This window comes from Gymnogyps californianus, chromosome 2 (genome assembly GCF_018139145.2).
Source record: "Gymnogyps californianus isolate 813 chromosome 2, ASM1813914v2, whole genome shotgun sequence".
Lineage (NCBI taxonomy): Eukaryota > Metazoa > Chordata > Aves > Accipitriformes > Cathartidae > Gymnogyps > Gymnogyps californianus.
The window spans coordinates 144,333,782-144,361,286 of NC_059472.1; the positions used below are offsets into that span (position 1 = coordinate 144,333,782).

The 27,505-nt window shown below is 42.5% G+C and overlaps 1 protein-coding gene across 1 annotated transcript in view; it reads right to left on the bottom strand.

Moving 5' to 3' along the window:
* Positions 1-25,737, bottom strand: part of NMT2 (N-myristoyltransferase 2) — a 34,827-nt gene extending 9,090 nt beyond the window's left edge. Inside the window, exons 1-8 of the mRNA XM_050891068.1 lie at positions 25,628-25,737; positions 17,470-17,605; positions 11,237-11,381; positions 5,401-5,519; positions 5,211-5,302; positions 4,988-5,104; positions 4,122-4,292; positions 2,832-2,940 (exon numbers count right to left, since the gene is read on the bottom strand). Of these exons, the coding sequence (XP_050747025.1) occupies positions 2,832-2,940; positions 4,122-4,292; positions 4,988-5,104; positions 5,211-5,302; positions 5,401-5,519; positions 11,237-11,381; positions 17,470-17,605; positions 25,628-25,737 (999 nt within the window). The remainder of the gene's footprint in view (positions 1-2,831; positions 2,941-4,121; positions 4,293-4,987; positions 5,105-5,210; positions 5,303-5,400; positions 5,520-11,236; positions 11,382-17,469; positions 17,606-25,627) is intronic.
* Between the last annotated feature and the right edge of the window lie 1,768 nt (positions 25,738-27,505).

Below are 27,505 nucleotides of genomic sequence, written 5' to 3' on the forward strand. Positions count from 1 at the left end.
CAGAGCTCATTTATCCTGCTTCATCTGTCTGAGCTACATACTTGGGCACATATCACATTAATCATAGCAAAGTCAATTGCAAGAGCAGCCCAGTAAAGACTTGATTACTGGAAGCTTGAAATTAGTGTAGTTGATTATGCTCTGCTCAAAAGGCATTATTCTGGAGGAGGTATTTATTCACATACCCTGGGAGTCAGCAGCCAGAGGAAAAATCAAGGCACATTTTGCCACAGCTCTGGCCTGTGTATTACATTTTAGTCTTCCTGCTTTCCTGAGCAGCCTGGGACTATGGTTTGCCTCCACAACAGCACATCATCTAGATTCTTAAATGCCGTGAATCCATAAGGGTATTCACCTGACTCATCAACATGATGCTTCCTATGCCGTATTTCATTCATAACCTCCTTATGAACTACAATATGAAAGGTTAATTTCGGCTCCCTCCAAGCCTTCGTCTCCCTTCTAAAGCCAAACACTAGAGCAGGATGGGAGAAAAAGCAGCTGGGCTCGCACATCTTTATCCCCTAGTAATGCTCAGAATGGCCACCAGTAAATGATTATTTGCAGCCCCAGAAGTGAGAGAAGTGTACAGAACTGGACTAAAATTTGTTTCTCTACTCCACATATCAAGCTGCACTGGGCATATATTCATGGGAGTATCCTGGATCAGGATCTCAATCAGTCAGGAAAAGACACAGAGAGACAAACATGCTCCTGTCGTTATTCTAAACACAGCCAAAATTTACCTCTTTCAGAAAACTTGCTCAAGATATTAAACACTTAGAAAAAAACTTTATTTTTTCTATCTATAGGTCGATGCACAAACACAGCCTTCAGTGAGGGTGGTATTTATTAATTACAGGATTTATTATTTCTGAAAACTTTTTTAATTCAGACTGTCCAAGTGATTAGGAATGATTAATTCCTCTTAAAGGGAGATGAGCTCCAAGTGGTAATGATACTCCAAAGATGCTAAGAAAAGAGGTTAAAATGCAAGAAACTGTTTGCTGCTGAGGGACACGACAGTGTGGCCTGAATGAACAAATTTGTGTGACAGTACTGTTTGTGATAACAGCCTGAAACTGAGGATAAAGATCCTCAACAGCACTTAAACCCTTTCTTAGGAAAAAACATCCAACAAAAACCCAAAGCACAAGACCTAAAGAGAAAACATTAGCACAAAGATTAAATCTTTATTTTCCATGGGAGAAGCTTCCAAGTCCAATCTAAAAATAAACAAACAGCTGAGGCATATGGACTCCTACATCACTTAGTTTTAAAGTTGATTTTCAAAGCACCTGTTTTCTATTTGCACATCTCTGTACAGTATGTTTGCCTTAGCTATATTTTATGAATGAGATATGACGTATTCTTTGTTTTCCATAATTTATTTTTCTGTTGAAATCTGTGTTTTATGATAAAGGAACATGATCAGGGTACAACTGCTGCTGTTTCTAATGATTCTCTGTAGTTACACTTCTTGTACTGTAAGTAAGATCCTTACTCTTTAAACTATTCTTTTCCTGTATTGTTTCCATGAGAAACAGTACTAGAGTTGCCACCAAAACCTATATTTGAAATTTTCTACTGCACTTTTTTAGACTATTAAAAGATTTGATTGAAGCTATATTTAGCTCTCCAAGATTAAAACCTAATTAATTTGGTTATTAGTTCTTAAGCTCTGAAAACTGCTGCCCTGCACGCAAGGGAGAACCTGCGTGTGCAGGCACAGGTAGCATGCAGGCAGCACAGGAAACGAGTCTCTCTGACAGCAGCAGGAGTTCATATAAAGCACGTGCTTTATACCGAGGAGTGCCTAGTGTATTAGTCAAATATATAAGTAGTAATAGAACCTGCAGCATCAAGCTAAATATAACCAACAGACACAATCTCCAAAGTCAGATAAATCATTACAAAGTACTACGAGTGAGGAAAAAAGTTTTGTTTTTTTTTTTAACAAAAAGGGAGGGTTTGTTTAAATAAAAAAAAGGTTTACGGATATGGTACAGGTAAAGGACATTCTGCAATCCCTCCAAATAAAAAGCTACCTTTCACAAGCACAGAAATTGTTTTCAATCATAAAGCTTAGACTAGCTTCTATAAGCTATTAATTACAGCAATGAGAATTTTTAATAGTACATGTCAGACTACTTACAGTGACTTGCCCTGTCATGGAAATGCATCCTAAGGCTTTTTGCCAGCCTAACTATTAGCTGCAAACATGAGTAAAAGTATTTTTAACTAACCTAGCTATGCCAGAACACGTTTGGGTTTGGGGTTTTTTTTGCTAGACCATGCAAATAAACAGTACACAACATACTGAGGTGGCTTTTGCTGAGCCTGCTCATTGCAGAACAACAACATTCTCTGACAGAACAGAAAAAGCTGTGAATTATAGTGGAATCAACAATCCCATTGCACTCAGCCAACTTTCTGATGGACTCCTCTGAGAATTTTAAGACATGAACTGTTAATTTTCTGTTCCAGTAATCTTTTATCAGATTAATCATACCGAGAATAGTCTTAGGCATCTTCAACTCAATTTCACATGTCTACGAAGTCAATGTTTCTGGTTTTTTCTTTGTTTGTTTAAGGATTTTGGGTCAAAATTTCTGTTTTCTCCATATACAGATCTACATTTCCAGCAATAGTCTCTTCTGTTTAGTATAGCCTTTAAGGTCTTTTTCATCAACCAGAGATTTTTTTTTTTTTTTTTAATGTCCTGCATGCACTGCCTTTTCACAGAAAAGCCTGTGCTGTCAGAGACAGATGGAAGGTTATTTTGGGCCTCACAATAACTGTGGGGATTCTCTAGAAGTCATACTGCTTACATCAGGAAGTCTGTAGAGCTTCATTGTTCTCTGTAGAGTCATGTTTCTACTCAAATGTGAAAATTTCACCTCCACCAATTTTCTGGGATTCAGTGATCGATGCCAATACCTGGAAATAAAATTAATAATGAGATTAAATAGTATTTTAAGTGTCAGCTTTACTTGCATCCATTTCCCTACTTCTTGCATTGCTCCTTCTCCTCTCCAAATTTGTTTCTAAGCAAGCCTGTACTATGTCTGCAAGAAGCTTGAGCAACAAAAGATAAGGAAAAGCTATATCCAAGCAATAGCTTTTAAACAGGCCTGCTATCACCGTATTTTGAATCTAAGCAAATGCTTTTTATTATGGAATGAGTAATCACAGGGCTAAACATTTTAGTACTTGTCATAGCCCTGACAATCTCACCATACTTACGTGGTAACATTTATTTTCTTGTACAGACAGGACCCTCTCTGCTCATGTCTAAGTAGTTTGTTGAATGAGATCTTCTCTTCCTAGGAGATCATTGTGCAACAGAACATCCCTGGTTATTCTAACACAGCATGGCTTTTTTTTCCCATCCTTCCTTACAGGATCTTTGGTGTTGATACACAATTTCAAATCAAAAAGTACCCTGTCCTCCAGAAAGATAGACAGCTGAACTAATACTGCTGGAACTGAAATTTTCCCAGCAGAAATAAAATCCATTCCAAGCAAATGAAATTATACTTGATTACATACAACTCTTCTCACATGATAGTTTTCTCATCTTTATCAAATGCCCATCAAGTCCTCCTTTCTCCAGGAAACATGAAAATATTTCAAAAAAGCAAATCATATACTTCCCAGAAATGCTCTGCCATCTTTGGCAAGCAACCAGGTCAACAGGGAAGTGTCCCAGCAGTAAAACAGGCCACTTGAAAAACACAGGTGTACAATGTTGTCATTGCTAGCATGGCTTCCACCAGAAGGTCAATAGAAACATCTATTAGTCTATTTAAGGTACAATAAACAAACCCAAAACTAGATTTTCATCTGAAAAGCTGTTTTATCCAAGGCACTTGGTGGGGGTGGGGGTGTGGGGGGGTGGGTGTGCGCACGTGAGAGAGAAAGAGAAAGAGAAAAAGGAGAGAAAGAGAGAAACAAAAAAAAAACAGCCTGAAAAACACTCAGGCCTTCAGGTTCGTCAAGGCCACAACATCTAATGTCTTTGAATTTTATGCTTTTATTGTTTCTAGCCAATTACATAAAATGTTCTTTAAAATTACTGCTATAGGAACTGATATTATTATGAACATCACCTAGGTTACCTGCAAGTGGCCACAGGTTTGGGGAGTACCACTCCAGCAGTGTAAACAGCCTGAAAAATTCCTTCCAGGTTTACTCTTCTGGTTATTTCCCGAATCAGTACAGGTGCTACCCGTTTAGATCTCAGTTTCTTATGGACACACAGAAAATTGATTTCTACCATTTTCTTCACACTAAAAGGACATTAAATAGCGGAAAAGTTAAAGAGTTGCACATTGCATATTTTCATTTGCATAATTGTAGTTTTCCATGTTGTGACAGAAGAATTTGAGGTAAAAATAAATTGGCCTGTGACAAAGTACATCTGCAACAAATACTAAACTATGATATTGCGACTGCAATGGCAAATTGTGCAATATGCAAGCTGTGTCTAAGGTGTTTGCAACACTCCTTTTTCAGAGCTCTATCGAGACTTAACCAACTGCCTTACTTTAAGATGCAGAATGGCATCCAAGTACATGCTACGTGGTATCATTAATACTTTATGATTGTCAGTGTATGAAGAGCCGGCCAAGGAAGTCCAGCTGACTGACTATCCTTTAAACACTTTCCAGCGGGGTCAGAAAATTCTATGTCATTATCTGTATCATCCACCAATAAGAAAATTCCTTAAATATGTATTACTGGTCTTCACTGTAAGAAGCCCACAAGCTTTTTTTTGGGGGGGGGGGAGGGGGGGAAGGGAAGACTAAAAAAAGAAAAGTCTCTGCTACAAAAGTCTCTGCTACATACACAGGATTCTTCTGACTCTTTATGATCAGTGAGCTTCCTTCTCTCTTTCTAAGTTCTCTATGGCAATGGATACCAGTTTAAGATTTGTTTCGTCGTGTTATCCTTTTACAAATACAAAAGTAATAGTGCATTTTACCTGTCATAAATACGAATATTTGCAGGGATGGCACTTATGAATCCTACCAGTTTTTTGTTTGAAGACACTCTAACCCCACAGTGCCATTGGGGTAACCAGCCCGGAGGACGTAGCGCCCTAGAATTGATGACAAAAATAATTACAAATTACTGCCTAAGAAGATGTAATAAAAACACCCTTCTCTGCACTCCAGCCAGAGCAGAATGTGGAACTTGCTACTCACCACAGAAGAAATTCAGGTGAATAATCAAACCTAAACATATTATCATCATCTTCTACATAATTCTCATTTAACAGTGTGTATAACTCCTTCAGCTGAAAATACACACAAAAAAATCCAAAGATTTATCCACACACATCAATCAGAATAAACTTCAATGATTTTAGATACATATAGAAATTGTTTTACTTACAACTTCAGCATTGCTAAGATCCAATGTGTCCCACATAAAACCTTGTGGCAAAGAATATGGCTCTAGGCGGACATTGTCCTTATCTGGTTCAATTGCACCATGTGAAGTTATAACTTCATCTTTTGGCGGGAGGGGGGGGAAGAACAGAAAAAAAAAACAAAAAAAAAACCAGTTACATTGCTACCTTTCCTGATAGTTCTCAAAACTGCATTTAACTCACATCATGTATTTTCTCATAATTATGTGATAGGAACATGAAGCTTCTAAAAAATGCTGGAAAAAATCAGTATTATTGGCTTATACCACTTCTCATTCTCACAGGTCGCATTCAGACTAATGACTATCTCATCAGAATATAGATACGCACAGAACTACTCTATGTCAGCTGATACCCACAGAAATTTATCAGCACACGCACAGCATTTAGCCAGCCACGAGATCCACGGTCTCATCATGAGAAACATGTTGTACTTACAGCTACTAAGCTATGGCTCGGATCCTGTTTACCACTGACTTGAACAGACCTGAACTCAACAGGATTACTCAGGAGCAGTGGCATGGCAAAGCCAGGGCATTTAAGGGATGCTAGTGAAATGTGAAACTTGTTCCTAAAATCCTGCATGAAAGCGTGCTTTCTTCTTGCTTACTTTACAACTCTGGTCCCTCAGTATATAGCTATAAACAGAAGCTGTTCCTCTTCTATGGAGCAGCACCTGCCAAATCACAGAATCACAGTCATTTAGGTTGGAAAAGACCCTTAAGATCATCGAGTCTGACCGTTAACCTAGCACTGCCAGATCCACCACTAAACCATGTCCCTAAGCACCATGTCTACACGTCTTTTAAATACCTCCAGGGATGGTGACTCAACCACTTCACTGGCAGCCTGTTCCAGTGCTTGATAACCCTTTCGGTGAAGAATTTTTTCCTAATATCCAGTCTAAACCTCCCCTGGCGCAACTTGAGGCCATTCCCTCTTGTCCTATCGCTTGTTACTTGGGAAAAGAGACTGACACCCACCTCGCTACAACCTCCTTTCAGGTAGCTGTAGAGAGCGATAAGGTCTCCCCTCAGCCTCCTTTTCTCCAGGCTAAACAACCCCAGTTCCCTCAGCCGCTCCTCATAGGACTTGTGCTTTAGACCTTTCACCAGCTTCACTGCCCTTCTTAGGACACGCTCCAGCACCTTAATGATTTTCTTGTAGTGAGGGGCCCAAAACTGAACACAGTATTCGAGGTGCAGCCTCGCCAGTGCCGAGTACAGGGGGACAATCACTTCCCTAGTCCTGCTGGCCACGCTATTTCTGATACAAGCCAAGATGCTATTGGCCTTCTTGGCCACCTGGGCACACTGCCAGCGCATATTCAGCCAGCTGTCAACCAACACCCCCAGGTTCTTTTCTGCCGGGCAGCTTTCCAGCCACTCTTCCCCAAGCCTGTAGCGTTGCATCGGGTTGTTGTGACCCAAGTGCAGGACCCGGCACTTAGCCTTGTTCAACCTCATACCATCGGCCTCAGCCCATCGATCCAGTCTGTCCAGATCCCTCTGTAGAGCCTTCCTACCCTCAAGCAGATCAACAGTGTCCCCCCCGCAACTTGGTGTCATCTGCAAACTTACTGAGGGTGCACTTGATCCCCTCATCCAGATCATTGATAAAGATATTAAACAGAACTGGCCCCAATACTGAGCCCTGGGGAACACCACTTGTGACCGGCTGCCAACTGGATTTAACTCCATTCACCACCACTCTTTGGGCCTGGCCATCCAGCCAGTTTTTTACCCAGCGAACAGTACATGCATCCAAGCCATGAGCAGCCAATTTCTCCAGGAGAATGCTGTGGGAAACAATGTCAAAGGCTTTACTAAAGTCCAGGTAGACAACATCCACAGCCTTTCCCTCATCCACTAAGCGGGTCACCTTGTCATAGAAGGAGATCAGGTTAGTCAAGCAGGACCTGCCTTTCATAAACCCATGCTGACTGGGTCTGATTGCCCGGTTCTCCTGTACATGCTGTGTGATGGTGCTCAAGATGATCTGCTCCATAACCTTCCCCGGCACTGAGATCAGACTGACAGGCCTGTAGTTCCCCAGATCCTCCTTCCAGCCCTTCTTGTAGATGGGCGTCACATTTGCTAACCTCCAGTCAACTGGGACCTCCCCAGATAGCCAGGACTGCTGATAAATGATTGGAAGTGGCTTGCTGAGCACTTCTGCCAGCTCCCTCAGTACCCTTGGGTGGATCCCATCCGGCCCCATAGACTTGTGTGTGTCTAAGTGGCATAGCAGATCGCCAACCATTTCCCCTGGATTATGGGGGCTTCATTCGGCTCCCATCCCTGTCTTCCAGCTCAGGGGGCCGGGTACCCAGAGAACAACTGGTCTTACCATTAAAGACTGAGACAAAGAAGGCATTAAGTACCTCAGCCTTTTCCTCATCCTCTGTCACTATGTTTCCCCCCCGCACCCAATAAAGGATGGAGATTCTCCTTAGCCCTCCGTTTGTTGCTAATGTATTTATAGAAACATTTTTTATTGTCTTTTAGAGCAGCAGCCAGATTAAGTTCTGCTTGTACTTTAACCCTTCTAATTTTCTCCCTGCATAACCTCATGACATCCTTGTAGTCCTCCTGAGTTGCCTGCCCCTTCTTCCAAAGGCCATAAACTCTTTTTTTTTTTTCCTGAGTTCCAGCCAAAGCTCTCTGTTCAGCCAGCCCGCTCTTCTCCGCTGGCTCGTTTTTCCGCACATGGGGACAGCCTGCTCCTGTGCCTTTAAGAATTCCTTCTTGAAAAACATCCAGCCTTCCTGGACTCCTTTACCCTTCAGGGATGCCTCCCAAGGGACTCTGTCAACCAGGCTCCTAAACAGGCCAAAGACTGCCCTCCGGAAGTCCGAGGTGGCAGTTCTGCTGACGACCCCCTCCTTACTTATCAGAGAATCGAAAACTCTATCACTTTGTGATTGCTATGCCCAAGACAGCCTCCAACCATCACGTCAACCCACAAGTCCTTCTCTGTGAACAACAGGTCCAGCGGGGCGCCTTCCCTAGTTGGCTCACTCACCCGCTGTGTCAGGAAGTTATCTTCCACACACTCCAGGAACCTCCTAGACTGTCCTCTCTCTGCTGTATTGTATTTCCAGCAGACATCTGGTAAGTTGAAGTCCCCCATGAGAACAAGGGCTAGCGATTGTGAGACTCCTCCCAGCTGCTTATAGAATATTTCATCTGCCTCTTCATCCTGGCTGGATGGTCTATAACAGACTCCCACCATAATATCTACCTTGTCGGCCTTCCCCCTGATTCTTACGCATAAACACTCAACCCTGTCGTCACCATCATCAAGCTCTAGACAGTCAAATGTTTCTTTGTAGTATGAACTTTTCCCAAATTATGCGCAATCCTGACAAATAGTTATGGCCTCCCATCCAGTTTGGAAGGTCATCATTACTAGCACCTTTATGCAAACTCTGGAAAGTAGCAACAGCCTAAATGTTACTGCCACTACATGGCAGACGTGGCCTAACTAAAGGACCTATTGTTAATGTCATGGTTTATCCCCCAGCCAGCAACTAAGCACCACACAGCTGCTCACTCACTCCCCCCACATCGGGATGGGGGAGAGAATGAGAAGAGTAAAAGTAAGAAAACTTGTGGGTTGAGAGAAAGACAGTTTAATAGGTAAAGAAAAAGCCATGCGTGCAAGCAAAGCAAAACAAGGAATTCATTCACCGCTTCCCATCAGCGGGCAGGTGTTCAGCCATCTCCAGGAAAGCAGGGCTCCATCACGCGTAACGGTTATTTAGGAAGACAAACACCATCACTCTGAACGTTGCCCCCTTCCTCCTTCTTCCCCCAGCTTTATATGCTAAGCATGGCGTCATATGGTATGGAATATCCCTTTGGTCAGTTGGGGTCAGCTGTCCCAGCTGTGTCTCCTCCCAACTTCTTGTGCACCCCCAGCCTACTCACTGGTGGGGTGGTGTGAGAAGCAGAAAAGGCCCTGACTCTGTGTAAGCACTGCTCAGCAATAACAAAAAATCTGTGTATTATCAACACTGTTTTCAGCATAAATCCAAAGCATAGCCCCATACTAGCTAATATGAAGAAAATTAACTCTATCCCAGCCAAAACCAGCACAGCTAACAATCTTAACTAGAAGGCGGAAGGATTCTGAAGTTGATTTAATACAAAGATCCCTACAGCTATTTCTTGAATCAACAGATTATTTTTTTCCACCTAAACATATCCAGCATATCAAATAGTGAAGACTTCCCAATATGTTCATTCAGCAGATAAAGGAAAAGCTTAAAAAAAAAGATAAAATAAATCAACAGGATCAAGAAGCAATTCATACACACTGTTGAACAAAACCTCTGCCAGTCAAATTCAACAAAGCATATTTCTACTGAACAACACTAACAAATCATTTTTAGAGCCAATGTATTTGTCCTTTTAGGCTGTCACATGACAGACTCTCATCTCTATAGCAGTGCTGTAAGATATACTGACTAACCTGAACTGAACTCCTGGAACTGCCACGCAGACACCTGAACTAGCTCTGAAAAAGCTTTGTTATGGCCAGAGCATTTTTTGATTTACACATCAACTTATGTCAGCTAGGCTCTTCCTCTGCCTAGGCAGGATTACTGTGACAATTACTACCATTAGTTTACAGAGGTAAAATGGATAGAGTTTGTATGGAGAAGAGCCAGGGCAGGTCAGTTCAATTCAGTGGAAAATATTGCATCCAGGGACTCTGCTCTGGACTTCTCTATGCAAGGAAGTCATGGAGAAATGAGATCACTGTGGTGTGGATTAAGCTACAGAAATGGATTCATGTGAAATGCTGCCCTGTGGAGAGAGAGCGAGAGAGCAGAGTACTCCTGTGCTTTAGCCTCTACCTTATTTCTGCTTATTCTACACCAGTCTCCAATGCCATGGAGAGAAATCTGCAGAACAGAACAATGACAGCTATTGCACTGAGACTGATTTACTTGTGGGGTTCCCAAGTTTCATTGGCACTGAAGAGCTACAGCTGCTTAACTTGAAGATAATGAAGAGGGAAGAAGGTGGTTCAGAAAGCAATTCAGAAAAAAGCAAGAGAGTCAGCAACTATCTTCAACAAAGACTAAGATTTACCAACTGTGTTATCAGTGATCAGATCAGTATAAAAAGTAATCTGCCAAATTCTTTACAAAATTAAAGGCAAGGAGAGGTCACCTCACCATCTCACTTGGTACCAAGAACAGAGAACGGACTCCGAGAAAGCATGTCTTCAAGGCAGTGTACATTGTGGAGGAAGCATGTGAACACACAACAGTAAAAGTGTTCACACATGAGAGAAAGCACCATTATCCACTTAAAGCTGCATGAAAGCAGTGTAACCTACAGCAGGAGAGTCATTATCTCTGTGATAGCAAATTTATCTACTGAAAAAAATTTAAGGGAAAATAAATAAATAAAATCAAAGCTTAGTCTTTGTCACCACTTAGAGTTCTTATTTTTCCTGAAGTGGAAAATACTTCTACGTTCTGTTGTTCAAGAGTTCAGACCTAAAATATACAAAGGAATGCTATTTCAATAGCATTTCCCACTTTTATAGAGAACATCAGAATGAGATTTATTAACACCGTATTTTGTTGCATATCATTGGGGGTGGGGCAAGCACTTTCCTAGAGAACATCAAGAATTCCACATAAACTACACAAAAGATTAAGGATCTCTACCGCACACAGTCCAACTTCATACCCGTTTTAGAGAACATGCCACACAGCTGGTACACACTCTTTTAGTGGTCAGTAAGACAGATCTTATGCCCAGGTCCAGTTAAACTTACTAAGTTTAGGTACAGGTTGCGTATCCCAAAACTGGTATTTACGTTTGGTAGCCTCATCAATATTCTTTGCTGGGCCTTGGCATGCAGAGAGCAGCTCCATCGCTCTTTGGATGTCTTGAAGCTTCTGCATTGGAATGGCTGGATTCTGCACACAGAGAAAAAGAGAAGAGGAATCTTATTGAGTACGTTTATGTTGAACAAGTTGTACAAACACGTTCCTTTATTTTACTGTTACGTTTTCTCTCACGTACTCTTCTCATCATGGTTAGTTTAGGTATAACCTTTGGAGGCAGGAGGGTGGAAAGTTAGGAGGGCAAGAGACAAGCAACTTCACAAAATACTTAATAGTTTTGAGTAGTGCTTGCATTTAACCATGAAACTTCAGCGCTTTTAACACAAATACTGCAGCATTAAGGCAGGATACCAGTATCACAATAAAAAGCTTCTTATATTCCTTGCCCGCCCCAGTAAAATACAATAAAATCAGCTTAGATATCTAACATGCTAAAGGTATCATTGGTACATACAGAGATGTTTGAAGTTGTACTTTACACGTACAATATAAAATAATATTTAAATTCACTATGGTTCAGTATTTCAGGTACACTGTATTGCTACAAATATCTACTTTTTAACCTTAGTTATATTGTATCTGCCTTCTATTAGCTTGCAATTATTACGGTGGGTACCTTTCTGCATTGTATCACATGTAGGATTTAACTATCTTGCCACTAAAGCCAACTGGGCCAACACTCACAACTAAAGATAATTTTAACTGATAGAAGCAGACAGACATAAAATAAACCAACTTTCCACTTAAAAATTGGAAAATCTTTATAGAAAAGTTATTTGAAAAGCCTAAAAACCTAAGGCTAAGCATTTCTAAACTGAGCTCTTAAACCCTCACTTTTGATCACTCTAAGTAACTGTAACTGGAATGAGAATTATACCTGCATAGGAAAGTACAGAGGAATAATGGTAACAGACCTCTAAATCTAGAGGCATCTTTCTCTCTCTCTTTTTTAACCTATTTATTTGTTTTGTTATCTCCCAAGTGGTAAGTCCTGTTCTGAGGCATACTAATAGTATGCTTATGCTCAGGTTTTCCCAGACTGTGGTGCAATAAATAGATTTGAAGGAATAGTCTCAAATGCATTGGAAAATTTTAAGCAATTCTGCATCAAGCCAGATAGGTTTTTTTACTGAATATCAATGGATCACTATTTCTGTATTTCACTTTCTTTCTAGGATTCATATGTTGAAAAACCACTATAAATTACATGTAATAATGATGTAAAGCTTCATTTGGATGGGCATCTGCCTCCAGTAGTCTCAGTCACAAAAGGAGTAAAACTCCCTGCCTGTAGCTCAAGCAGGCCATCATTTTCTATTTATAATAAAAACTTGTACTCTCTAAACATTATGCAATTTATTTCATTAATTTAACTATTGCAAAATTTTACCTGTGAGCATGCTTTAAACACCTGTCATCTGAGTAGCTGTGAATTAACATATTTACACACTTTAGAGCAACACTATTGCAGCATGAAAAACCTACCCTATTTCTAGATCTGGATTACCGTGACGTAAGTCACTTGTCTCAACTAAAAATCAATTTGTCTATTACAAACTGGCCTGATTGTCCTGGTTTCGGCTGGGACAGAGTTAACTCTCTTCTTAGTAGCTGGTCCAGTGCTGTGTTTTGGATTTAGTGTGAGAATACTGTTGATAACATGCCGATGCTTTAGTTGTTGCTAAGTAGCGCTCATCTTAAGCCAAGGACTTTTCAGTTTCCCATGCTCTGCCAGCAAGCAGGTGTGCAAGAAGCTGGGAGGGAGCAGAGCCGGGGCAGCTGACCTGAACTAGCCAAAGAGGTATTCCATACCATGGAACGTCATGCCCAGTATATAAACAGGGGAGTTGGCCGGGAGGCGTGGATCGCGGCTCAGGCATCCGTCAGCGGGTGGTGAGCAACTGCATTGTGCATCACTGGTTTTTTTCCTTCCCCCCCTCCTTTTTTTGTTATATTCCTTTTCATTACTATTATTATATTTCATTATTACTATTGTTAGTATTATATTTTACTTTAGTTATTAAACTGTTCTTATCTCAACCCACGAGTTTTACTTTTTTTTCCTTTCCTCCTCCTCACCCCACTGGGAGGGGAGGGGGAAGCAGCTGCGTGGTGCTGAGTTGCTGACTGGGGTTAAACCACGAAACTGATACAAATACTTCTAATGCCACTAGATAAATTCTGAAATCTTATCAGTATATTATGAAATCATACATAAATATTGACACACTGTAATTTATTTTGTGTGTTTATTTTAAGTCTCTAATGTTTTTTCTACATTAAGAAGAAGAAAACAGAAAATCTAAAAAAAAAGATATTAGGTTCTAAAAAGATCTTACTAGTGTATATAAAGTGAAAAGTTCATGTTCTGGTACTAAATACAACATGGCTAGGGACATCAGGAGGAATCTCCTTTCCTTTCAAAATGTTCAGAGATCAGCCTGGCTAAGAAGTTTACTTTCAATCCTTTTTGTTTTCCTTTAATGGAAAGCAAGAAAAACCTACACAGAACTTCACATGAATTAGAAAGAAGAGTGATTTTATTTAATTTCAGTTTAGGGGACATATATCCTCACAGCACAAGACGGCACTGTTGTGCAACCAGGCTGAGGTACGCAATGCTTTTTTTGCCTCAGTTTTGGTGACAAGATCTGACCTCAGACATTTGATGTCCCTGAGCTTTGTAGCACAGTCTGTGAGACTCCCATTAACCACAGCAGGAGAGAAAGTTAGGGACCACTTAGCAAAATAATCGTGCACAGGTCCATAAGAACAGTCTGGATGTATCTGAGGGTGCTGAGGGAGCTGGCTGATGTTACTGCAACTAGCATCTATCAAGTTTAAAAGCTTACAGCAATTGGTGGAGGTTTCTAATGACTAGAAAAAGGGAAATGTCACACCCATCTTCAAGAAGGCAAAGGGAAGGATTTTGAGAACTCAGGGATCAATACTGTTTAACGATCTGGACGTGACAAAGAGTGCTTTCTCTGCAAGTTCATAGATGATACCTAGTTGGGAAGAATGGTTGATATGCTGGACCGCAGAGCTGCTATTCAAAGCTACTTTGGCAGGCTGGAAACAGAAACTTCATGAAGTTTGACAAAGGCAAACGCAAGTCCTGCATCTGGGACAGAAAAAGCCCACGCAATGGCAGAAGCCAGCATGGACTGGCTAGGAAGCAGCTTTGCAGAAAAGAACTTGGAGGTCCTGGTGGGAAGAGAGCTGAACACGAGCCAGCAGTTTGCTGGCCAGCAAAGAAGGACAGCTGCGTACTGGGTTGTACCAGTAAGACTGGCCAGCAAGTCTTCCCCTTTATCTGCACCCCTAAGATCACATCTCACAGTTTTGGGTTCCCCATTACGAGGAAAACATTGACAGAGTGGAGCGAGTTCAATGGAGGGCCACCAAGATGACTGGGAGGCTGCAGCACATGACATACAAGGAGAAGATGACAGACCTTGGTTTGTTCAGCCTTAAGAAGAGAAGGTTAAGGGAGTAGGAGAAATCTTATGGCTGCCTAATGGGAGGATGTAAAGAAAACTGAGCCAAGTCTTTTCAGAGGAGCACAATGATAGGACAAGAAACAATGGACACAAGTTGCAAATCAGCAAAACCCATTTAGATATAAGGAATTACTATTTTTTTAACTACAAGTGTAGTCAAACACTGGAATAGGTTGCCCACATAGGTTGTGGAGTCTCCATCCTTGGAGACCAAACCACCTGATCTAGGCCTGAGCAACCTGATCTAGTTGGATCCGCTCTAAGCAGGAGGTTGGTCAGAAGACCTCCAGAGGCCCCTTCCAATCTAAGTTATTCTGTGACTATGTTGTGTGGGCCATTGGTGACTACAATAATGACTGATAATATTGCAGATCTGGCAAGCTTCATTTGTGTCAGTGTGGACAGTCCACATCATTGGGACTTGTAACAGGGAGAGATCAAAGTCTTGTGAGATGGGCAGTGAAGTGACTTAAAGGTCATCGTAAGCATACAATGCTAACAAGCATTTATTGCTGTGGTTACACTCATGCCCGTGTTCAAAAAGTCCACTATCACAAATAAGAGAGGGAGAAGCCAAGGACACTCACTGTTGCGGTTTTCTTATCTCCAGACTGGTACACCTGTTTATAAACTCACCTGACCTCAAAGTCTTTTTTCAAAATCATTTTCAATGAGTTCAGAAGCCCCACTGAGTATCACCTGATGATCCTGCATATATTCTTAGAGGTAAGGTGTACAATGTCACTTTCCTCTGAAATATTTTGTAAATCTTTTTTCAACCAAAAGCAAGCAAATGCTAAAAGCCTTTTGTCTATAATATATTTCACATAGCACAAGGAATACAAAATCTAAATATCACTTGAGTAGCAGAGAAGATAAATATACTTCTCCACACCAATCCAGATCAGCACTCTAAGATGCTTTCAAAAAACTGAAAACAGGAAAGTTGTCCAAGACAGAGAAACTCATCTACTTATCAGTGTGTACATCTGGAACACAGCAGAGAAGGCGAAAAAAACCAGCCAACGCTGATGCATTTACAACTAGAGAAAAGTGGAAGCCATATAAGAATAGTAAAATGGTTTAGCTGCCTGGAGCTTTAGAGAAAGATTTAAATAAGAACTTATTTTTTATGCAATAAAAGAGAAAATTTTGTAACATTGCTAACAAACTGGCTAAACTTCTTGTGACAGTAAAATAATCACGAAGAGTGCCACTCTAAGTACACAACTTAGAACAAGGATAGGCTTCCACATTTGCAAAATGCATCATGCCAGAGAAATGGTGTGCAAGACTGCAAGGTGCTCAGGACTAAAATCTTGCAATGAAAACAAAAAAAGTGAAACAGCTTCCTTCTAATGCAATTAGAGGCAACATATGGAACAATAAGTTTGGTCAGCAGGGAACCAAGGAACTCCCAGGATACTGCAGCAATGAACTATGTCTTTATGTTAACATTAAAATTGACCTCACTCCAATTGTAAAACAGTTTGAGGTTACTTGGTTATTGCTTGCAAACAGTTGTCTTGTATTAGCAATTCACACCACCTGCTTTATAGAAACACAGTATCAAAACGTGTGGTGAGATCAGGAAGTACTTAAGATCTCTCTACATATTTTAAAGTGTCCCCTGTGCCAAATGTGCCCATTCAAAGCAATGGGGGTGACACAGAGAAGATCTAAAGGGACAACACAAAACCTATCAGTATGTTAATGAGCCAGAACACAACCTTTTTCCCTAAAATTAGTTGGTAGCCCCAATGTACTTGACAAATCTTACAGGATGAATAGGACTACTGGTACAATGGTGTAACTTTCTGCACATTAATCTCATAAAGCAAATATAACTACTTCAACATGCTCAATGGTCCATAAACTTTCTTATCATCATGTTACAAACTTCAGTTCTCACGCTCAGATATCTCAAGACAAAAGCTGTATGTTAAAAAGCTACCATGTCATATTATTCACCATTCATTCAGAACATGGTAGTCAAAAGCACATAGACAATGCTATTTTATCACAAAGCCCCCAAAGACTGTACACCCTCTCACGTAATTTTGCATTCTTATTTACAGTGGAGGCCTTTCAGTTGGCAAAAAGTTTCTGCAGTCGTATCTCCATGTTAGAGATTACCACATTTTATGTAAGACGACATGCTGCTTGTTTGCCCAAATGAGACTCTGGTTAGCACAGCAGGTACACCTTCCCTCCTACTGCTGATGCTCGCCATGAGATAGCATTATGCTGTACAAGTTACTGAAACTGCACTAAGCCAAGTTAGATGGTGGCTAAACTAAAGGCAATTCATCAAACACAAAATCTATTTAAAAGCATTACCACTGCAGATTAAGATTCCCTGCGACAAAGCTGTCACTAGCCTGAGTTCTAACTGCTGGAAAAGAAAGATAAAACACCTCCTCCTCTGCTCTTCTCAGAGTACACCACCGTGGTGGTGGCAACGACTCTCCAGCTAACTTCATACAGTCTGCAAACGCCAGGTCTTACCTTGCTTCTGTCTCTGTTCAGAACAGTAACCATTTGCTTAATTCTGACATGTTAAGGCAGAACAACCAACTCGCATTTACAAAAAGGAACACACAAATTAAAATTAAATTAGAAAGCAAGCACAAATTAAAACAGAACCAAACTCTCACTTTTGAAGGCTGTTGAATTTTAATCTCCTGGGAGTCAGACGCAGAATCTGATTTGGTGCCTCCAGAATTTGGTTTCTCCTTTTTTCTCTTCTGCTTCTTTTTCTTCTTCTTCGCCCCCAAATCCCCTCCAGGACTTCTGCCAGAGATTCAGAGAATGTGCAATGAGAAAAATCAATACCACCGAGCTTAAAATTCAAGAAAAGTTAAATACGGAAAAGCCTGCATTTTAATATGAAAAAATCTAACAGCAGCTTGAATATGAATAAAAGGCACAGGAAAGGAAGGAAGGGGGGAACTGAGAGCATTGATGAAAAACTTCCTGCAAGTGCTTTCTGATTTGTTTTATACTCAGATCCCAGCATAACCAGACGTTTTGACACACTAGTGTCAAATTGTGACACTATATAACAGCCAGTGCTCTTCTCCAGGCTATTACCCAGCACAAACATGAAACAACCAAATTCAACAGAGTTTGGAGGAACTCAGGAAAGTAACCTCCTTGGAAATTCAGTAACTATTAGTGGCCCAATATTTTTCCCCCTTCATGCTCAACCATCAGGCACATCTGAATTTGAGAAGAATCCAAACAAAAACATTCTGTTTTCAGGGAATTTTGTTTCTAACTTAAGTAATAATGAAAGTCTTGCTGAAATTTCAGTAAGAAACAACACAAAACTAACCAAATATTTGTGCTTTAAAACAATAAGTACAATGGGGTCAACTTTAATTAAAAAAAACAACAACAAAGTATACATTGCACTTGCAGATTCTGACATATTTTGACTATTGATAATACAACCTCTTTCTTCTTTAAGGAGATTCTAATTTGACAAATAATCAAGATATAGAATCAAGATTAGATTAGAATTTGCAAAGTGTGGGAGGCGTTGGCAACTCTCAGACAGAAGGCAAATAAGGAGGCAATGAGTCAGTTAATGCTGAATCCTCTTCAAGAGGTTAATCTTCCAACAAAACCATATGTACATAATGGAGCTCAAGACAGATACTGGGGTTTGGGGGCTTGAGTGTTTTTCACTGGAAAAGAAAAAAGGCAATGCAACAAACAATTGTTTATTTTAATACTGGAGGGAAAAAAAAAAATCAGATATGATACTGGCAAACCAAAAGAAAGAGAACTCAGAAGAACATAACTAAAGTTATTAAGATCAACACGTTTGCAAGGGCCACCATTATTCACTGTAACATGCTCACTTTCAAGATTGTGATGCCCAGTCTTAGCACCTATACCTTGTCAGAGCTGAAGTCGGCAAGACAACACCCAAATGTCCCATTAGGAGGCCAAAAGTCTGCAATTAAACATGCAACTAAACAAAGACTCATTTTTGTGATATCATTACAGTTGTCTAGAACAGCCTGTAGTGAAGGATCAACCCCAAGAAGTCCTTAACATTCACAGTTATATTGGGTTAAGTTATGCTCCCAGAAAGAGGAGAGAGAGTTATAAATGCAGCGCCCTCTGGGATCAGACCAAGGAGTTACTCAACGGAAAACAGTGTAGCAGACCAAACACCCACACACGAGAGAAAAGAGAATTTGTAGTATTTACTAGAAGTCTGCAGAAACAAAAGATTGAGTTGTGTAAGTGAGGCAGGGAGAAAATTTTCTGTTGCAGAATGAAGATACTGCCTGATCACCTAGACAATTCTGTTAACAATTTCTATACTTTCAGTTTAAAATAATCACATTTACATCTATTTGAAGGCCTGTATACCAATCTGACATTTTGTACAGAATTTAAACACAGAACAGACCCAGAGGCCTGGCAAGAGGTTATAAATATGAGAGAGTAAAAAACCAAACGTGTACAAGACCTAGGACTTCACCACCTCTGGCAAGACTGAGACAAAAACACCAGGGAAAGCAATTTCACCTTTGCTAAGGTTCATTTAATGAGGTACTCTTCTACTTTCTTGACCTGTCCACAAACTTTCACCTTTTACTTTAACATCTCACATACAGCAAACAAATGATGCCACTGTGTCCTTGAGCTGACTCCCAAGGGCTTTTGTGTTGAACATAAGTCTACTAGGAGTTTCAGCAAACACTGCTCTTGAACAGACGCCTTCAGCAGGAACAGAGCCACGAGTTGCACTGATCCAGCTCACTTGTCTTGCCTTTCAGCAGGAGCCGGCCCCAATTACACCACAGGGGAATTCTGTTCACTGGGATTACCTGAGGGTCAATGTTTTATTTAGTTTGGTGAAATAATGAACGACTGTACTCAAAAAAAAGTTTGGCAGCTATGGAGAAAAAGCAGCTTTGCCAAGCTTTACTAATGTTATCCCCAGTTAAACTGTACTTTTACCAGGATAATCTTAGTTTGTTCTTTGACCAGCTCAAGGTCTTTTTCATACAGAAATGCATATTTTTCAGCTGGGAAAGAGGGAAGACAGGACTAAACTGCTGTGAAATATACACGGCGTTTAAAAGTACTAATTTTTTTTTTTAATCTTCCAAAATCCCAGTCCTCAGCTTATGACCTTCAGGTTTAGAGCTTTCACACTGCCTCTTGCAAAATAAATACTGGTATTTTTGTCTGACAGGTTATCCAGGGACTGTTCAGAGCAGTTATTTATGCACAGTCTCCTGCTTCGGTCAGTCTTTTTTTACTGTTACAGTCCACAGAATGTAAAAAGAGGATTTAAAGAGAGATCCACTCGTCCTTCAACTATTTAGGCATGCCTGCAACCCAGAGATTTGGCAGCATGCAGAAACTTCTACTGAGTAAACAGGTTTGTCCAACACAAGTTACAACCAGAGATACCAAGAAAATTAGGGCAAAAGCAAAACCAAAACATCTCAGGATTTTCTGTCCTTCTCATACACTGCCTTGAAAAGAACCAAAAGGCTCTAAAACTGGGAGTGAGAATGGCTGGGAAGGGAGGAACTTTGTTGCTCAACTTGTAGTAATTACACTGGACATGACAGCACAAAGGATATGCAAAGGTAACAAGATTAAAAGCATAGACTCCTATTAAAAGCTTTTCTCTTAATTAAACATTCTTGTGTGCTGACTAAGATCCGAGTTCTTTGTCTGGTCAGATACATTTCATGGTGTTATCGTATAGGTGTATCTCACTCTTAGAAGTTTGAAAACAAACAAACAAACAAAAATTTCCCACTGCTATGTAAGCTGCCTTTAAGCGTGAAATCTCTTTTGCTGAACTACCCTGCTACCATTGAAGTGACACAACTCAGAGCACAGGTCCCACGCGGGAAGCAGGAAAAGGATATGCAACTCAGGTTGACGCTACGTCTAGCTGTCACGTCAGGAAACATAACCTTTTCACCTATCAGATCAACACATCTGCCCCAGTCCAGCCCACCACATAGACCACAACTGGTTATACTAAGAAAAATATTCAACGTTAGACTTGGGGAAGATTTTGACTGTGTCAGTCCAGTAGAGACATGCTTATACCAGGAGCACTTTACTGACAGGAGGGCGAGCCTACACACTGAGGCTGAGATGTACCTAAGCGCAGATGTAGTCTAAGATATTTTTAACTGCATCCACGATGACGGTTTTGTCAGTCTGATGAACAAGAAAGAAGTAAGGCCAGCACAAAAGTGACGTGCAAATCAAAACTGAGCTGAGGCAAAAGAAGAGTCAAAAGACCTCGTTCTGCCCCCAAAAGACTTAACCTTGCCACAGAAACAGGCTGTGGATATGACTCTGAGACAGTCACTTAGGCCCATAGTTTTATGAATTTGTCTGCAAGTTACAAATGCAAGCCCATGATCCCACCCACACACCTTTCCACTTATGTACACACATCTGGTGTTTTGCATAAATGTGAAAAAAGACTTTTGCTTCTCCCTGCATGTGTTGGTTTGGGTTTTTTAAAACTGAAAAATGGGGATACTTACTGCATTTGGGGAGGAGTGTGGCAAAGGCAGAGAAACTTACTTTGTGGAGCTCTGAGCAAAACCATGAAAAGCTGAGATGGAAGAATCAGGAGGATCATGACAGTTACCCTACTCAGGTGGTCAAACTGTTTTGGTTCCCTTGGTTTTGATTTTAGATTATCTTTCCCACTGAATATTTGTCAGTATTATTTTAATTGTCTTTTTGGACACTAAATTCTGCTTTAGCAGAAACAGCTTTTTGTAATATCAACATCTGTTTTAAATTACATGGAATGGTAATTTTAAGTTAGCAATTTCTCAAATTTAAAACCAAACATGTACTTCAGATGTTTATTTTTAAGCTCCAAAGGCCTAGGCCTGTGTGGGGTTTTTGCCTTCACAGTATTTTCTCTCTCTGTGAGTAAGTGAGGTTGCAAAACCACATTTCTGAAGATGTTATATAGATCTTTTTGATCACAAAAATCAGATCTCATGTATACGGGCAAGACTCAAAAAAATTTCAAAGTAGTATTATTTATACTAGGGTTGTCCTTGGTTCATAAAGAAAATGGAGGCTTAGATGCAAAGGGCTTTCCTATTGCTGTACTAGACTACCACCACTTCAAGAGAATAAGAAGGTCCTAACCAGAAGGGCTTATGTCCTTCAAATTCCACTTACTAACAGACTACCATTACTAACAACCTCTCTGGACAAATATTTCATTTGCATACATTTCAGTACTTGGAAATGCAAGTGTTTTGAGCATGAAAACCTAGTAGCAATGCCTTAAAACCTAATCCAACAGATATTCGTCAAAGCTCTGCATGTTTCCTCTGCCTCCCCCTTCAAGTCTGTAAGGCTGTACTCCAAGACGTAAATCTCGCCTGCTAGAACTGAGCACTGCCTCCAGTACCTTAAAAATATATATATTTTTTTTAATATCTAAAAGTAGTGCTCGTTATAAAGCTGCCATTTAACAATAATCAAAGGGGTATACTACTAAAACATTCAAAGTAAATCATTTGTGAGGTTTGGGGGGAGTTGTTTAAAGGTCATACTTTTTCCTCATCTGTTTACCAAATGTTCTGTGCCCAAAGCCTGTCTGCCATTGAGCATAAGGAGTTATTTAGAATGAACTGAGAGACCTTACAAAGCTAGGCTCAGTAGGGTGGATTCAGGTGCAATAAATAATTTTTTTCTACATACACACTAAAAAAGCTATTTTGTAAACAACACTTTATTATGAAACAGAACAAGTACAGCATAATGCATCTAGCAGAATTGAGCTGCAGACACAGAATAGGAGAACAGCAATGAGTCACACAACATACATAATCCTGCATCTAAAAAACAGGAGCAGAAACAGAGGACAAAGACATTTGCACAGTTGAGAGCTATAAAATGGTATTTTCTGCTGCAGTCATTCAGTGCTCTAAGACATAAAAAAATAGCAAATTAAAAAAAAAATTCAAAGTCATACATATATATATGAACCATGTTTTTTTGTGATCAGTATTATAAGGACTTATTTCCAAATGTCAAGAAACAGCTTGAAAGTAACTTCATTTACAAAGCAATCCTACTAGAGACTGACACGCAACACATACTCTACCTCCTTCTAAAAAAGTGAGGGTTAAAATAGCATGAGATTAAATACTGATCGGCAGCAATGGAGACCATTCAGAATTTAGCAAGTCAGTTGACACAGTCATAGTCTCAAGTAGTAAGACTGCTCATAAATTGCTTAGGTATATAAAACCTAATCTAAAAGCTCAAAGCAAACTTTAAAGCTACCTCAAAAATTAATATACTATGATAGGGAGAAAACAGGGAATAATTAAGCTCCTATTACCATGCGTTAATCTCCCAGATCAAGAGTAGATCTTTGTGTTTGCTGTAATGTAAGATTTTTCTTTTCATTTGATGGAATCTGTTTGAATGCTTCAGCCTGCAGACAAATAGTAGCAAACAAGATTCTGAAAGATTACAGGAAAATAAAGAATTCAAAAGTCAATATTGGACTTCATGCATCACAAACATGACAGAAAACTGATACTAATACTTAGAGGTTTTTTCTACTGGAATGATCTACCACTAATTTAAACTAAACTTCATATTACTTGGAAGCATTTGCTTTCTTATTCAAAGATGAATAAAGCAGCTTCTTTGAAATACTCATTAAAATACATTCAGGATATTCAACAAAAACAAGTTTTGGGGAGAACGGCGTACAGCCCGCAGCCGCAGCAGTTGTCCCTCAGAGCTCAGCGAGACCCAAGTTGGAGTAGAGCAGCAAGCTGCGATTCAGAACACATCAAAGTGCAATTCTTTGTTCCCCGGCTGCTTCTTACACACTGCTTCTGCACTCGCTGTCACAGCGGCCCGAGCGCGTAGCTGCAAGCCTAGCTACACTGCAGAGGGCAGCTACAGCTTGGTCACGCACACAAACAGAAGAGGAAACTGTAGTAGGAATAAGGTACGAATGAATTCTAGACAGGCATCACCCAGCTATCAAACAATCTCGCCTGGCACGTCAGGTTGGCTCCTACAAAGAGCAATAAATAATCATTCTCTGCTCTTCGCGGTGTTACTTTTACATATTTGGGAATCATCAACTGTGGCATATTTCTGCAAACAAACGTAACAAAAGCCCCAAGATAATTAAACACCATTTTGTCCCTTTTTAATATCCCACATTTATATTACTATAATTATTTTTGACAGAACTATTTTAGCGTGCATGCCATGAATTCACTGACAGAGCAGCAAGCATGGAAGTTTTCCCCTTTCCTGCCTTTTAGACAAGTCAGTCTTCCTAAGTCTCTTAGATTTCTCTTGCCACATTTAAGATGCAGAGCTGCTTGTTGCCAAGCAAATCCTAGGGGCAGGAGACGACAAACAACGTACATCCTCAAACATCAACCACCTACAGAAATGCTCTCAACCAGATGAATCAGAAATTCATGAGGAAGATATTTGTGTAGCAGTGTATAGATTAACCTATTTCTATTTTAGGTTACTCCAGCCACTCCTAGTTGCGACAACAAAGCGTTTTCTCTGCAATCACATTTCCTAACCCCTCAAAAAAGCAAAAAAGTAAATTTAAATGAAGTCGATTTTTAAAACACTTTCCTCCCACTGCCCTGCCCCAAAAGCCCCCAACTGCAGAGCAAGCCAGACCCTCGGCACCTTGTGCCCAGACAGAGCTACACTGCACGCAGCCCAACACCAGCCCGGTGCAAGGGGCCGCCGCATTTATGCCGGCTGCCATTCCTGTCAGCCCCCCAAGCAACTGGAAACCGTGCCTGATCCGCAGCGTGGGAAGATTTAAGATGCAAGATTAGCGGAGAAGGAACTACAACCAGAACAACAGCGTTTGCTCCGGCTAATGCCTCGGTAAAACACGCGCTCTACTCTCCACAGCGTGTGGATTTGGAGGTAATATTTCCTTTTGGACAATAGGTGACGTTGAGGAGGAGTGTCTGCAGGACAGACTGACACAGACGATGCCTGGACAGGTCCCCAGGCCGGGGAGGGAGGGTGCGGGGGGGGGTGGGGGGGGTGCGGGTGTGTGTGAGGGCGCCCGCCGCCAGGGCTGACCCGAGAGCGCCGCTCAGCTGGAACCAACCGAAGCAAGTACGGGAGCACGGGGGCATTTCCCCAGAGCGCCGTGACCCGCTGCGGGGGGCTTCCTAGTGGCCAAAAAAACTAAGAAAAGCCCCCAAGTCCTGAAAAACCACAGGCAACAAACCAGGATTTACCCTCCCTTTCAAGACCCGCTTTTAAGGCCAGTGTCCGGCGGGGAAGCACCAGCCCCGCCGCCCCTCTCACCTCAGGCCGGGGGCCCGGCCCCCCGCCTCTCCCTTCGGCGGAGGCCGCCCCCGGAGGGGCGAGGGGAGCCGAGCCTGGCGGCACAGCGGGGCGGCAGGGTCCTCGCACGCCGCCAACTGCGGCGGAAGGCGGCCCGGGAGGAGGGCGCGGGGTACCGCCGGCGGGGCCCCCTCGGCCGCGGGCGGCACACGCGCAGGCGCCGCGGAGGAGCGCCGGGCCGGGCCGCGCCATGCAGGCCGCCCGCCGGCTGACAGGAGCGCGCCTCGCACGCCCCCCGCTCCGCTGCCCGCCCCGCCGCGGGGCCCGCTCCGGGCGGCGAGGGGAGCCCGGCCCGGCCCGCCCCGCCCCGCACAGCGGCCGTGGCGGCACCGCCAGCCCTACCGCTGCCGCGGCGGCAGACACGGGGGCTGCTTCCCCGAGCTGTGCCCACCCGCCCGGCCCGCAGCACGGCCCTACCCCTTGGCGTGCTCGGCCTCCTCCTCATTGTCGCCGTCTATGCCGCAGGTGTCCTGGTCATCCAGCTCCAGGCTCTGCTGGCTGGCCGCAGACTCGCTGTCCTCCGCCATCACGGGGGAAGAAGAGAGGGGAGGGGGCGGGGGAGCCTATGAAAGGAACCGGGGCGCACGGGCAGATGCAGTCCGGAGGAGCTCCCTCTAGCTGCCGTCCTCCCCCGTGCTGGCGGAGGAGGCGGAGGCCGCGGCCGCGGTTGCGGCCGCCGGGGCTCTCCGGCCGCTCCCCGCCGCCCCGCGGGGACCGGACCCGACCCGACCGGGGCCGGGCCGGGCCGGGCCGTGCCGTGCCGCGCCGTGCCAGGGGGGGCTCGGCGCCCTCCCCTGCCTTGCCCTTCACACCCGGGCGGTGCCGCCCGTGGGCCCGGCCCCTGTCTGACCCCCTCGTAGCCGACATCTAACCCGTGCCCCCTGCCTTCCACAGGCCTGAGGTCCCCGCCTCGGGTCGGCGCTGCCCCCGCAGCCAGGGCGCTGCCCCCCGCTGCCGGGAGAGGCCCGGGGCGCAGGCCCGGCGGTGGCCGTCTCCGCGCCGTGGGGTCGGCGCCTGCAGGCAGGCGAGGGCCCGCTCGCTGGGGCGGCAGCTGCCGGGCCTCAGCAGCATCGGAGCGCCTTTGCTAGCTCCCTATGTTTCCTTCTCACACCATAAATACTTTGACGCCCAAGTTGCCGCTGGTAGACGCTGCTGAGGGCGCCGTGGCGATCCGCCTGCACGGCCGTAGCCACCGGCTCTCGCAGCACTTGTTTTCCCAAAGCCTTTTGTATTTCTGCAAGCTCCATGCTAGAAAAACTGGAGTTGAATGGTAATGATTTGAACCCGGGAAAACAAACAAAAAGAAACTTGTATTAATTATTTGAACTCTCGTGATTTCCAGGGTCATATCAAGATTTCTGGATGAGATTCAGAATTTCTGAGCGCTTGGTTTGGCAGTGCTGCCAAACATGACATTAAAACATAAGAATAGTATGCATCAGTTGTAATTTCTCCTTATCCCCACGGCCCTCTTGCAAGTCATTTAATGTGAGGAAGATACTGCTTCCTCCCATTTTGATTTAAGGTGGTGGTTTGGATTACTTTTTCCTGATTTTGATTTAAGGGGGTGTAATGTTTTGCTCTGTCAGATATTGCCGGTGATGTGTCAATTAAAAGATCTCACTGGCCAAGCAGAAGACACCTAGATGTCCGTCCAGCTGCGCCCTCGCAGTCAGGCTCTGAACCTATGCGTATTGAGCACCAGCCCTGGGCCACTCTGTGTCCCACTGCACTTGGTCCTTTACAACATGCGAGTTGCCACAGGAACTTGTAATTCAAATGCATAAGATTCTTCAAGAGTCAAAGGCAGACAATGTAATGATAAAAAATCCAAGGCCCAGGTCACCCTGTCAGCTGTACTTCCTTTATGACAATTCTCCTAAACTACCTCCAACTTCTCTTGGTGTAATCAAGTAGTCATTTGTATCATCCAGAAAGTGCTGCCCTCGTGCTATCAAAGAAGTACTGAATATTTGTTTCCTGCCGCAGGTGGACTTGTGGAAACCCCTCCTGCTTTGTTGTGAAAGGACAGAAGGAAAGACAATTCTGAATGGGTAATGGAGTATGGGTTTATCAGCTGTATGATCTATCATGGTACACTCCGATGTCTCATGACTATGTTCAAACCTTCAGAGACTGCAATCTATGCTGGACTTCCATCGTCTGACAGGTATTTTCTGTCTTGACAGTTTTGAAATACTAGCTGCGGTGACTGGAAAATTCAAAGGTACTAAATGAATAAAGCTAGAAAATATTCGACCAGCACATTCCAAATAAAATAAACCGTGACATAGC